Source organism: Phalacrocorax aristotelis, chromosome 3 (genome assembly GCF_949628215.1).
Source record: "Phalacrocorax aristotelis chromosome 3, bGulAri2.1, whole genome shotgun sequence".
Taxonomy (NCBI): domain Eukaryota; kingdom Metazoa; phylum Chordata; class Aves; order Suliformes; family Phalacrocoracidae; genus Phalacrocorax; species Phalacrocorax aristotelis.
Window position 1 is genome coordinate 129945198 of NC_134278.1, and position 13039 is coordinate 129958236.

The 13039-nt window shown below is 43.6% G+C and overlaps 1 protein-coding gene across 2 annotated transcripts in view; it reads right to left on the reverse strand.

The window, feature by feature from the left end:
• Nucleotides 1-13039, reverse strand: part of ANAPC1 (anaphase promoting complex subunit 1) — a 35152-nt gene that overhangs the window by 1787 nt on the left and 20326 nt on the right. For both annotated transcript variants that reach the window (XM_075089657.1, XM_075089658.1), the window contains exons 26-45: nucleotides 12639-12757; nucleotides 11406-11677; nucleotides 10330-10564; nucleotides 9084-9175; nucleotides 8778-8912; nucleotides 8482-8564; nucleotides 8252-8330; nucleotides 7576-7650; nucleotides 6803-6879; nucleotides 6482-6572; nucleotides 6337-6390; nucleotides 5838-6031; nucleotides 5375-5461; nucleotides 5144-5261; nucleotides 4198-4275; nucleotides 3697-3764; nucleotides 1923-2061; nucleotides 1442-1528; nucleotides 773-868; nucleotides 231-429 (exon numbers count right to left, since the gene is read on the reverse strand). In XM_075089657.1, coding sequence (XP_074945758.1) covers nucleotides 231-429; nucleotides 773-868; nucleotides 1442-1528; nucleotides 1923-2061; nucleotides 3697-3764; nucleotides 4198-4275; nucleotides 5144-5261; nucleotides 5375-5461; nucleotides 5838-6031; nucleotides 6337-6390; nucleotides 6482-6572; nucleotides 6803-6879; nucleotides 7576-7650; nucleotides 8252-8330; nucleotides 8482-8564; nucleotides 8778-8912; nucleotides 9084-9175; nucleotides 10330-10564; nucleotides 11406-11677; nucleotides 12639-12757 — 2378 coding nt within the window. The remainder of the gene's footprint in view (nucleotides 1-230; nucleotides 430-772; nucleotides 869-1441; nucleotides 1529-1922; nucleotides 2062-3696; nucleotides 3765-4197; nucleotides 4276-5143; nucleotides 5262-5374; nucleotides 5462-5837; nucleotides 6032-6336; nucleotides 6391-6481; nucleotides 6573-6802; nucleotides 6880-7575; nucleotides 7651-8251; nucleotides 8331-8481; nucleotides 8565-8777; nucleotides 8913-9083; nucleotides 9176-10329; nucleotides 10565-11405; nucleotides 11678-12638; nucleotides 12758-13039) is intronic.

Below are 13039 nucleotides of genomic sequence, written 5' to 3' on the forward strand. Positions count from 1 at the left end.
TCCACATTAACTAAACTTCCCACCGATACAGTCAAACATAGTTCTTCAGTGAACGTTCCACACCAAACACACGAAACTGAAAACGTGTTGTTCTACGCCAACACACAAGTGCCTTCCCTTCAGTTACCATTTCTCAGTACTTTTGAAGCAAAACTCAACCCGGATCAGTAAGAAGACGAGAACGCTGAATTGCAATCACGGCTGTAGCATTAAAGTTATCTTGTCTGTACCTTGAAGCCACTGATCCAAAGCGTTATCGATAGCGCACTTCATCACAGGCAGAAATTCAGAGTTCATGAAGAGGCCTCGGTTTGGATTCCTGCTCATCCTCTCCTGGTGACTTCTGGAACTGAAAAATTCTAACACCAGCTTTATCTGCCACAGCTCAAATGTCTCGGACATTTCTCTTCTTTCTAATCTCCTGACGGCCTAGCAGAGGGGAAACACAAAGTGACTGTGAGAACGTGAACCGGAGGAGGAAAGAAATGTTGCCGTCATAGACATTAAGTCAATTAATCCTAACTGCCCCCCTCGCTGAGGGCTGCCCTTCTGAGCACCTACTGAGAACTGCCGGCTAATGTTTCTGGTGTCATTTCGGTTTTCATTAACTTAATTGGATTCTCTTCCAATTTGCTTTTAAAATCTCTGCTGTCTCCCTGTAAGCTCATGGATATGTCTCCCCTTCTTCCTCTCTTCTACAAAAATCACATGCAACGTTAAAGACTCTTACACCAAAGCGTAGCTTTAAAAAAGAAAAGAGCGTTTACTCCACCTGATCTATCGCTATGTACGTGGGCAGCATCTCTGGATTTTCTTGGGTAACACACTCATAAAGAATTGAGGAGAAAAGATCCAGGATTTCCTGTTTCTGATAAAAGACACATGTTTAACAAAACACACATGCTAGATACAATTTATTTCAGGTTCTTGCATTGCTCGCATTTCCTTCCATTAAAGTTAACCCATGCGCTGACATGACATAAATTAGTGATAGCTAATGATGCTGCGCAGCTTGCTTTCGTTCTTGGGCTTATTAAAACTAGACATAATGTGGCTGTATTTTACTCCCTCCCTTAAGCCATTTTGTGGAGAGAAACACTGCAAAACACCCTAAGCCTTCTGCAGCGACTTCACCTAAATACTTCAGGGCTGAAGCAGGGCTCTCCATATTTGTTAAACACATTCTGCACTGAATACCACTGGTGTAGACAACTAGCAGCAACTGTGAATGTAACCAATGGAAAAAAAACCCAAACAAAACCAACAAAAACTATACGGTCAACACTGTTTTAACACCTTTGTACTACAAAACATCCCTTAGAATACTCCTTGTCTCCACTACTCGGAGGACTGAATTCCGCTCCTCAGTTTAACGTAGGATTTTCCCACCTTGTGTTCATGCAAGCAAGAAACCACGCTAGTCCGCATCTCGGCAGCATACCTGGCCCATGTTCACAGTCGGTTTGCAAAAATAATCAGCGAATGAAAACAGAGCAGGATCAGAAGTGAAAGCTGAAATTGATTCTGGCTAAAAAAAAAAAAATTAAGACACACTCTTAAAAATGAAATTTTTGGTTTTACTGCACAAATGCAGTAGCAATTTGTAACCCAACCCTTCCTTTCCCAGCACACAAACGAGAAGGCTAACCTACATAAAGCACATCACGGGCAAAACGCGTCCAACGCTTCTGTCTGCCCACGACAAACGTACGCTCACATAGCTGCTCTTAGCTTAAGCTCATCGCATGCCCTGTGAAAGCCACCAGACTTCCTTTCCCTCAAGCAAAGCCAGTAACTTCAGTACTCATAACCATGCAGCAGAGCTGGGTGCTGGAAGCAAGTAACACAGCACGACCTGCTGCACTCCCCTCGGCCTTTCTAGAGGCAGCATTCCTGGCTGGAGACCGGTTTGGGAGCGATACCTTGAATGCCCGAGCTTCTGAGTTTTGGTGAGTAACAGTCTGTGCTAAGAGACTGCGCCAGCCCATCGGGTCCTCCTTGTAGGAGAGCTGCCCAGCTCTCAGCTTCACGTACAAGACACCGCCCTTTGAAAGAATTGATCTGAAATAACAACAATGGTGCTTATTTTAAATTGATAAATAGACACAACGAGGCAGACCTGTAAAGGAAATGTGAACTCCAGCAGCTCACGTACAGCCATATCCCCATTTATGCTTTCTCCTGATAATTTAAGCCCTGCCCTGCTTGTGTATAGATAGAAGTCTCGGTATCTTCAGGGCAGGCTGCTATCAAATGGTGGTGTGATGACAGGCAATGGTCAGCAAAAAGGGATGAGACCTACAGATATAAGGAATATAACTTCCCGAAGCCATTGCACGTTCTTGTTAGACTCTCCAAGGATGAGCTCCCAGCACCAAGAAAAACCAAGCCATTTGGTATCCACAGCTTTAAAGGCGTGCTGTGATGGCCCTTTCTCCAGCTAAAAAAAAAAAAGACACCCCAGAAAGTCCAAAACAACAAAACCCTGCTATTCCTGACGAAGCCTACAAATAAAAGTGTGCAGCAGTTCAAAGTTACACTATTGCAAAGCAGCTGTATGTTTATCTGATTTAGAGTATCAGTTGCGCCATTAACTGTAGGCACTGGGCACCCTTAAAATAACTAAATTATCTGTATTGAAACTAACTGCTTCGCATAACAACATAGTAGCAGTTCACATGTGGTAAGACAGGGAAAATTAGTTCTCAGATGTGCATTTATCTCCAGACAAACACGAGCCAGGTCCGTACGGTTTAAGAGGGCTAGGGACAAGGTGTTGTGACATGAGAGCTGACAGATTCGAAGCACCTAGAGACCAGGTAAGTCCCAAAGGCAGCAAGTTCCTCAGTCACCCACACTGGTTTCTGCTGCGGCAGCACAGGAAGGCTCTGTAGGACAAACAAGTGCTCAAGTGTGGTAAAGGCTCAGCCCAGAAGGACAAAGCTGCCTTCTGCCAGCTCTGGTGCAGGAGATGGATCAGTACGTGCCTCCTGGTCTGGAGGGCTCTGCCTCAGACCTCTTTGTTTTCTTTAAAGGCACAGATCAATAGAGGCTGCACTGTAGTGCCTAATTTAATCTCAGTAGTGGCATTTAAAGTAACTAGCAAAACCATGTTACTGATGAAAGATGCAGCTGGCTTCTTCTATACCACTCACGATGGCAAGTTACACTGTAGGCTGTGAAGCACAAAGATGAGAATGATTTTACCCACAGATACTGTATTCCGGTAAGATTTCTGTTTTTCACAGTTGCCCGACAGAGAGTTAAAATGCAGTAAGCAGTACTTTGTATACTTCACGTAACATGAGAAAAATAGTATTTCACAAAGCAGTAACAGTTAGCTAACTACTGTATCAACAGTCTGGGAAACATGACATCACATCAACTCAAAACTAAACTAAAACCATGAGTTTAAGATGGTTTCTGGTACTGCTCAATCCCGCTGCCAATATCTGCGGTTTTTACTATCAGGTTTTCCCCTGCCCTGTTTTTGCATGAATTATTCACATCAATAGGTGAAACCAACTACGCAGTTTCTTTGTTCACCCTAAAGTGCTGTCAAATGCACAACAGTGAACCGATCAAAACCAGACTTCTTTCCAAACCGTAGGTGTTACAAAAACTTTAAAAAAACCTCCTGTATAAAAAATTTACTACAAGGTCATTATTCAGTTATGTGTTTTAAAGAATACTTACTTTAGATGATTTGTTCCCTTGCTTAGGTCTATTAATAATTCCCAGTACCGTGGTCCCTTCACTCTGATCTGTCAATGTAAGCATTTTTATTACTAGATATAACCAGAATCATAAAATTAAGAGTTTTCTACGTAAGCCTACAGTTCTTTCTGGGCCCTTACAAGTGCATGCGCCCTTTCAGAGCGTTACCCACCCTGAAAACTCAGAAAGAGCACCTAGCTTTGCCTCTCCTACCACGAGGCTTTCTGCCACAGGGAACTGCCTGCTCCATCAGATCTCCAAAGCATTACGATCAAGACCAAAGAGAAGCGCATGGCGTCATTTAATACGTGTTCCATAGTGACAGAATTGTCTTTGGAGCCATTACTCTGGGACAGTGTTGTCCGGAGTCTGGCGAAGGTTGGACAGGGAATCAAAGAAAAGTCACTAAGTCTCTGCTCTTGCACTGTTTGTGACAAACTGCGTGATTAAATTCCTCATTAAAATGGAGATTCCCTTTACCTGCTTCAGTAGGTGAAGCTCTGGAAGAAGCGTGGGTGCCATCAGCTCCTCGGTGGCTTCTGCATACCACTGTGTGCCCTTTAAAATGCCACCAGTATTCACATATTAGTAAAGCTCTTTTTCACGTTAAAAGAAATAAAATGTGCATCTCATTTGTAACAACTCCATTGGCAGAAGTCAGTCAGTTTCTGTTCCTGAGTTCTGAGTAAATACATGACTTAGCATTGCCTTTAATGTCAGGAAACATAAGCCTAAATTAAAAGTATACTTCCCATGGATGGATCAACGTATAACATAGTGCAAGTCAGGCACACCTCACTCGAGATCTGAAGGTTTGAGACGTAAACTGTATTATGAACATGCAGAACTCTTTGACAGAACCACAAGGGATCTGCGCTGCACCTCTTCTCCCCTGAAACCCCAAGAGCCCTTTCTTTAGTCCTTTCAAGGGCATCACCTACCTCACATTAAGCCTGGACAAAATAAATACCACAGAAAGGGCTCTTTCCTAAAAGATACACAACACAAGTGTCGAGGAGAAACACTAAGTTGCCTGTTCCAGCAGAATTAGAAGGCTTTTAAAAACTACAGATGGTTCCAACCACCTCCGTGCCTTTGAAAGTCCTTCCTCTTCAGAAAGAGGACAACTATGACCCTGGGTCAGTCATTACACACTTGACTGTTTGAAGACTTCGTGGTGCCTTGCACTTGTCCTGTGTTCCGCTCTCAAGGCGACATCAAAGCACATGTAAGGTGTGAGTGGGCTGAGCACAACCCTTCAATTATTTGTGTAGACTTTGGCTCATCTCCACCACAACTTGAAAACAAACCCAAGGCTGCTGGCCACAACAATGAACATAGCATGCCTTTGGTATATCAGAGTCTTCAGTTGTCTCCCACACCTTCTCACAGGCCTTCGCTCCTTATTGCCGCCCAGACACATTACCTTGTACGTAACCTCTATCAGTGCGTAGCAAGGGGTGTTTGAATCCACATCGACGGGTGTTAAGAGCCTTGGTTCTGCTGCCAGCACGTACAGGTGACGCAAAGCCTGAAGGTGGTACCTGTGTGCGGGGAATAAGGACTTCAGCACTGTGGAGTACAGGCAGGGAAGAATCCCCAAATAGCAAACTACACACAGCTCAATAAGGAAATATGAACCCTAGCAGACCCTTACCTATTGTCCGTGCTGTGAACAGGGAAGTGAGGGTACAGAGCACAAAGGAGAGCAGCAATTGAAGAATTTGAAGTGCTCAGTGAGTATCTGTAGAAAAACAGTATCTATTAGTTTCAGTGGTAACAAGGGCTGGCCACTAGCAAAGGTGTTCAAAATATTTTGGTGTCCCAGGGAAGGGAAGGACAGTAGCAAAGTGCACACCAGCAAGGAATTTACACGCGTGTTCCTACAGCAGTCAAAATAAACATGTAGCAGTAGGAAATAAACACAAGCCAGAAACATTCCTATGGCATTCAAGTAAGGCATTATCTAGAAAACAACAGGACTTTCATTTGCAATATAAAACATCTTTATGCATCTGTATGTTATTAAAAAAAACCCCAACAATTTAATTGCACACTGCTCCAGCTTTTGCAGGAGAGGTGAAAGAAGTAAAAAACTGCCCTTGGAAACGGCAAGTTACCTTCCTCCTCCCAGAAAGAGAAGCCCCAAAGCCATGTGGTGAGCCAGGTGGAACCCATAGTTCATCTCTCCGCCCGTCTTCTTGTGCATGAAACGGCAAAGCTGAAGCACTTTCAGGTTTCCAGAGCCAGCCATGACCATCGCGAGAGACAGCAGCAAGACGCTCAGGCATGTTTCGAGGTTATAGTGACCTGTCTTCAAGTTGAATAGGGAAGATATTGCTACATTTCTGTGGTCAAATGCACGCTTCTGGTCGGTCTAATACACTGCTTTCTACCCCCAGAATTCGAAAACCACATTCCCACAGAAAGAGGGAGAGCGGAGAACCAGCAAAGTCCCTAACAAAAATGATTCACAGCCCTGCCACATTCTATAAATAGTCGTAATATAGAAAAGTAAAAGGGATGTTTTTGTTTCCATTAAGGTTTGGGTGAGGTTAATCAAAATACGTTACACAACGTAGCCTCCTTTTCACTGAGAGAAAACTAGAAAGAACTTACTATCGAAGCTGTTGGTGCTGACAAACACTTCAGGAAATCTGTTGCATATTTGTACTGGAAAGAAAAGAAATGCATACTAAATAAAGATACAAAAGATAAGTTACAGCTCTATGGAAATTGAAGGGAAAAAATAAAAACCTCTTACTAAGCACTGAAACGCAGCCAGATTTTCTGAACCAGCAAATCGAAATCCCAGTGACAAACACGCTCCAGCAATGATGTAGACATGAGCTTGCCTAATAAGCAACATAAACAGGAAATGACTAAATATTTCTCTTTTCCTTATCTGAATATGCATCACAAACCCCTTCATAATTAAAAAAGGGAAAATTGAAAAGAAAGACTTAACCTTTACAGAAAACAGAGAATAAAATTCCCTCGCTATCAAGGGAGACATTTTCTTGCGTGCTGATATCTCTTTATAGAGTTCAGCTGCATTTTTCAGAATATTTTACATGTTACTTACGCCAGCGTTTCTAAACTCAGGTCTTCAGATGAAGGCAGCTCTGTTGCATGAAGAGATATACTGTTCTCTCTTATGATCTACCAAAAGCATAAGAGATAGAAAAAATTAATCCAGGGGGAACTGATTAATTAACTGAAACTCTGGGCATTGAGGGTTCGTAAGTGATACAAAACAGGTCTGTTTCACAGCCTTATAAGAGCTGTTCTTTCTTCCACATGCTATTGCTCCATTATAGTTCTGATCCAAAAGGGACACCTTTCAATGCTCCTGGATCTGGTCCCTTATGAATTTCTGAAACAATGGCAAGACTGTGTCAGAAGCACGAAGTTACTGTATGTACTCAAATATGAGAGAAAACAGAAGAGGATGAGACCTCAAGAGGCTATGCAGTCCATCAGCACCCTGTAGTTCTGATAGATATTTATCTAACTTATTCGTAATCCTCAACTGAAACCTCCTTGCAGCAATTTTGCACCTGGCTTCTTGCTCTGTCAATGTGGAGGAAAGGTTAATGCTTTTCTCTCTCTGGCACCATTTTATGTCTTGAACAGTTGCACCCCCCTCAATCCTCTCCTTTCGAGCACGATGGGATGGGAGCCCCCAGTGCTCCCATAACAGTCCAGGAAGCCAACATAACCATCATCTCTGTCACGTGAACAAGATTAACACACATTTTCTTGTGCAGCTCATGTGACTTAGTAAACGTTCACATGCAGAGCAATCCAGTAAGATGTAAAATTGGAGCATTAAGCACATTAAGTGTAGATACCTACTTGAGGCACGTTGCTATTAACCCACTTGGAATTGGGCAAGATGTCATCCCACAAAATCAGGCAGCGAGCCAAGGTCTGAAAAAAGTGAGAAAGCCAAAACATAAGGAAGAAAGAACCTCAACGCAAACATCAATGGTATTTTCTAGCATACTAAACGCATCCAGAAATGCAGGCAATCCAGCTACCCACTAGCAGCTTCTTCACTGTTTCTCAGCCTTCATATCAGAAACGACAAAACAGCTTTTCTTTTAAGAGATGCAAATTCTGCTTGCAGAAAAAAGAACCACAGAATAAATCCTTGTAAGGTCTGTATTTTTAGCTGGTAAACTGAGATGAAAATTACTATGTACTTATAACAGATGCTGAGGCCTAACTTATTTTTTATCTGTGAAAGTCACCTAACTATTTAATTCAACATTCCACATAAAATGTGTCATTCAAATACTTCTCTGAATTCTGTCTCTAGAGCTGCATGACAAGCAAGCTGCCTTACTACAAGCAGAGCTTGTTTGAAGGTATGAGTTTGGCTGGCAAGCAAGAGTGTTACCAGCTATCTAAAGGATTCTGCATGATAGGCATGTGGGCTGGATTAAAAATGACAAAACAAAAAATTAAAACAAGATGCATTTTTAGTATCGTTAAATAGATGGAGAAATGAAACAGAAGGAAACCTTACCCTCAGTAAAAGGAACTCTGGTTTGACAAAGTCCAGCAAATACATGGTATCTGGTGCTTGAAGCCAGTCAGCAATGGATCTGCAGCGTACGGTAAAGGAACAGGGTTTCCAGATCTTATCTCAGCAATGCACAAAATTGAGTAAGCCACACAAAGCAGAGCCAACATATGGCAGTTTAAACTGATATCACAAGTTACTGCAAAACATCTGAGCAATTCCAAGGTTAATACCTGTTATTAGTCTTTAGGTAGATCATAGCAAGTGCAAGTGTGGCACCCGGACAAGTAACGTCCACATTTATGGTGTCTCCCTCCTGTGAAAACACAATGCATGCTTTCAGACCAGCTGATGAGGAAGGCAACAGCCCGTAGTGATGTGTATGGCATTCAAAGTCACTTGGTGCATTGAGACACACACCTCTCAGACTTCTACTATTGCCGTTTTCAGCTTACAGGGATTTTAAAAAAAGTAAATAAAATAAAATAATAATTTAAAAAAAAAAAAAAAAAAATCAATCGACACGTACCTTGATTTGGTAACTGGGAGACTTGTGCTTCTCTCTGTGCATTCCCGCTTGGAATCGCCTGTGACCCCCAACCATGTACTGGTAAAGCTGCTCGGGAACGTTGAGGTCCGACATGCCTATCAAATTGCTGCCATGCTAAGGAATGAAGAGGAGAGGAAATAATATGGAAATGCCTTCCTATATGAGGAAAAAGGTGCTTTTGGCCAAAGGCAGTTGGGAGTCAAGGATGAAACAGCTCTTATTATCCCACTCCAATATATAATGATTCTTCCACTAACTGTAGCTGAAATGAAGAGAGGCACTTACCCCTAGGCAAACCATGCCTAAGGCTAGCCCAGATGCAAGTGAATAGGACTCTCTGTCGGTGCAGTACTCCATTTCTGGTCCAGGGGGACGTCCTGGAGAAAAAACAGTGACATTACTCTTTTAAAATTCCAGCTAAGTAAGCATAGTTTAATTAAGCACTATATTCTTAATGAAATGGGGGGGGGGGGAAATCTGTCCCTTCAAGAAAGTCAGGAAAGTTCTCAGTGGAATTGCAAGTAATGGTCACTTAACCCACCCACCACCAAATGGCAAACCCCTCCAGAAGCAGCATATATTGCTGAACGGCATGGATAGAGTTCAGAGAGACAGTGAAAATGCCATGTTACAATCGCGTATACTTTAAGACCTCTGGACCCATCCAAATGTTGTCAAGAGTTCAAAAGCTGTTGCTAGAAACGACTGTACATATCAAATTACCAGATATAACTATTTCACCCCTAAAATTTATCCCATTCTCTATTTAATAAACCGTACGGTCTCTTTTAACTAAAGTTACGTATCAACTCGAATAAGAACTTAACCGTTACAAATAAAATCAGAAGAACTTTGCACAGACACAATTTGGATCAGTAATTTACCGTTCAGAATCAGCTCTCAGACTGCTGTTTAGAAAGCCTTAAACAAAATTTGGAACAGGATAATTTAGGACATGATGGCTGTACTTCCACCAACCTAGTGAGCCAAAAAGTCTGCTCTTGCAAGAGGAAAGCACTTTTTCCCCCACCCAGCACCTCCATCTCTGGTTCCTGAAGTGGCTGCTCCCTCACGGACAGATAAGGGAAACAACAAATATCTGGGAAGCATCAGACGCGCTGGGTATACAGCGTGCAACAGATCTGCTCAAAAGCTGTAGATGGTCAGGATGGCTGCAGACATGGCATTCAGGTCGGGAGGAATGTGTAGCTACTGCAGTCCAGAAACCCCAGACCAGCTCTCATCAGACAAAATTTCCAGATGGAAAAAAGTATCTGGGTCCAGCACTGATAGTGCTACGTTTCTTCTCCTGAAGTCAGCGATGGTTCTGTGCTATACAAACACACAGCTCACAGTAACTTCTGTTCCTCTCAAAAGAGAAGATGGGGTTTGGAAAATGAGGTGAGTACTGTGGTGGCAAACGTATAGTTAAAAACGTTACAATTCCTAGCTCCCTCGTGCACTGTACTAAACATTCACATGTTGTGATCCTCCCAGTCCTCATCCCATTTTTTTCAGTGTTAGCGCCTACCTATTTCAGCCAGCAGAACCTCAGCTGTGTGCCTGTGAGCGGTGCCCTGGTAGACCAGGCCTATGCCTATCACGGCAGCCACCTGCACATTGTGGGGGACATCCAGCTCTGTTGAAGTTGGAGGCAGGAGGGCAGGTATGTGGATGCTCAGGAGGCGCGTAATGGCCATATCCATTGTGCCCAGCTTGGCAGCAGAAACGCCAAGCAACAGTCCGATACTTGTCATCTCATGGCCCTGAGAAAGGAAACAAATGCCAGTGACCAGAGAAGGCAGACGTGTTCAGAGAAGGAAAGACGCTTGCCCAAGTATCTCACGCAATCTTACATTCTCAACTATACACAGCAGCGAAACTTTTTTGATCCACCTCTTCAGGAAAATGACCACTAGCTGGTATGGGTGTAAGGGTAATCCCCAAATGTGTGATATTACTGCAGAGGCAGACTTCAATCCAAAAAGAAGTTCTCACACAATGATATACTAAGCATGGTTATAATGTAGATGTTTAGTTTCCTAAAAAAAAAACCCAAACACTTGGGGTTTTTTATAAACAAAACCAGAAGTTTTTACTTTAAAAGGATCTTATGTATCTCCTTGGTAGTTCTTTATCAATCCCTCCCCCCAAGCCACATATACAATTTCCTGGTGTTTAAATTTGAAAGTAATTATGTATTCACAGCTTCTTACAATTTAAGGTGAGATTTCAAGAGCACATATGATTTTCAGCCTTTTAATGCAAAGCCCATAAAATCTCGAGTCCCCAGCTCTAACTGTGTAGTGCAAAGATAAACAAGAACGTCGGGGTAGAAACTGAGCAGAAGCAATTCAGAGCATGCACCTATCCCAGTGAGCTGTGCACAACATGGAAAGATTTAGCGATAAAGCTGGTGGAAATCTTTTAAACAGAAATGAAGTCCCGGGCTACTAGCATCAATGAAGTAACTCTGATACTCTCCCACGCTAGGAAACTTCCAATTCAGTGTTTCAAGAAAATCTGCTGACTTTTCTTTCTCGTTTTGTTTAAAGAATTCAACTCCTACAGCTATTTTTCTCTGTTGCCTATGAAGGAAGGCCTCACCTTTGTTAGGTAGTCATGTATATTGAGTGTGGCAAGTTTCGTGAGATGCCCGTTGAGACCCAGAGCCATGAGGAAGCCTGCGTACTCGTTTGCTAGTTCAGCAATTTTGGGCTTGTTATAGACAATCCAAGCAGAGTCTATCTGTGAAGCAGGTGCTATCTTCAGGCCGGCAGCTACCCCATTGTGAAAGCTGGCCCAGCAAGCCATGTTAGGAGGGACATCGATGTTCCCGCTGTTCAGATCAACAGTGGTGTTCCTAGGAGGAGCACGGCCTGCCCGTGACAAAAATCATTAAGAGCAATTAGGTGAATCCAAACTGCTTCAGAAACAGCTCTCAACTTAGTAGGGTGCCAAGCAAGCTCTGACAGCATGCTAGGTAACACTTCTGATCTGAAGACAGCCTTGGGTATCTGCAGGCATGTCAGAAGACAGAAGCATAGCAGATAAACCAGTGATGTGGACTTTGCAGTATCTGTGACCTGTATGACTCTGACACTGATCAGCTGCGTGCCCTTAGGCCCCCCAGTTCAAGAAGGGCAGGGAGCTGCTGGAGCAAGGCCAGCGCAGAGCTGCCAAGGGGATCAGGGGCTGGAGCATCTCCCTTGGGAGGAAAGGCTGAGAGACCTGGGTCTGTTCAGCCTGGAGAAGAGAAGGCTGAGGGGGAGCTCATCAATGCCTGTAAATACCTGAAGGGCGGGTGTCAGGGGATGGGGCCGGGCTCTTTTCAGTGGTGCCCAACGCCAGGCCAAGGGGCCACGGGCACAAGCTGGAACACGGGAAGTTCCACCTGAACATGAGGACAAACCCCTTCCCTGTGCGGGTGCCAGAGCAGGGGCACAGGCTGCCCAGAGAGGCTCTGGGGTCCCTTCCCTGGAGACATTCACCCCCCGCCTGGACGCGGCCCTGTGCCCCTGCTCTGGGTGTGCCTGCTCCAGCAGGGGGTGGGATGGGATGATCTCCAGAGGGCCCTTCCAACCCCCACCACTCCGGGATTCTGTGATTTATTTCACTTCTCTCTGCTTCACAGAATGTACCCAATATAAGGTCTCAGTGTTAGATAATAACACCAGCCTAATAACAAGCAGCTAGTAGGTGACAAAAAGAGCTACTCCTTCACAAAAAACATGCTCAAGCTACAGAACTCCTTGCAGAAAGACCAGAAGATGCTATAAAAATTACGAGAGGTTCAGAAAGAAATAGGGTAACAACTGAAAGAAACCCTGACCAACGTACCGGTTAGATTCAGCTTAGGGATGGGCAACTGCTCCGTTGGAACAGGATGATAGGAGAACAAAGTGAACATTCCTCGCCCAACAGGTAGTGCCATGGTTCGTTGGCACAGCTGTAACAGCCTGTTGGGGAGATGACAGGAAAACCAAGCCAGTTGCTTAATACAGCTTTTTTTTTTCCAAATACATGATATAAAATGAACCTACAGACAAGAGGCACTGGACAGACTCTTTTTTCCTGACTATGAGATAGCATAATGTCTTTCCTTTTCTTTATTTTCAGTAGGCTAAACTTTTGAACCAAATCTTTGGTCCTCACAAGATTAATCTCAAAGATATATTTTAGCTGGCATCATGTTGAAACGTATCTCTGTTTTTTCCCTTAAAGCTAGGTGCTAGGTAAAG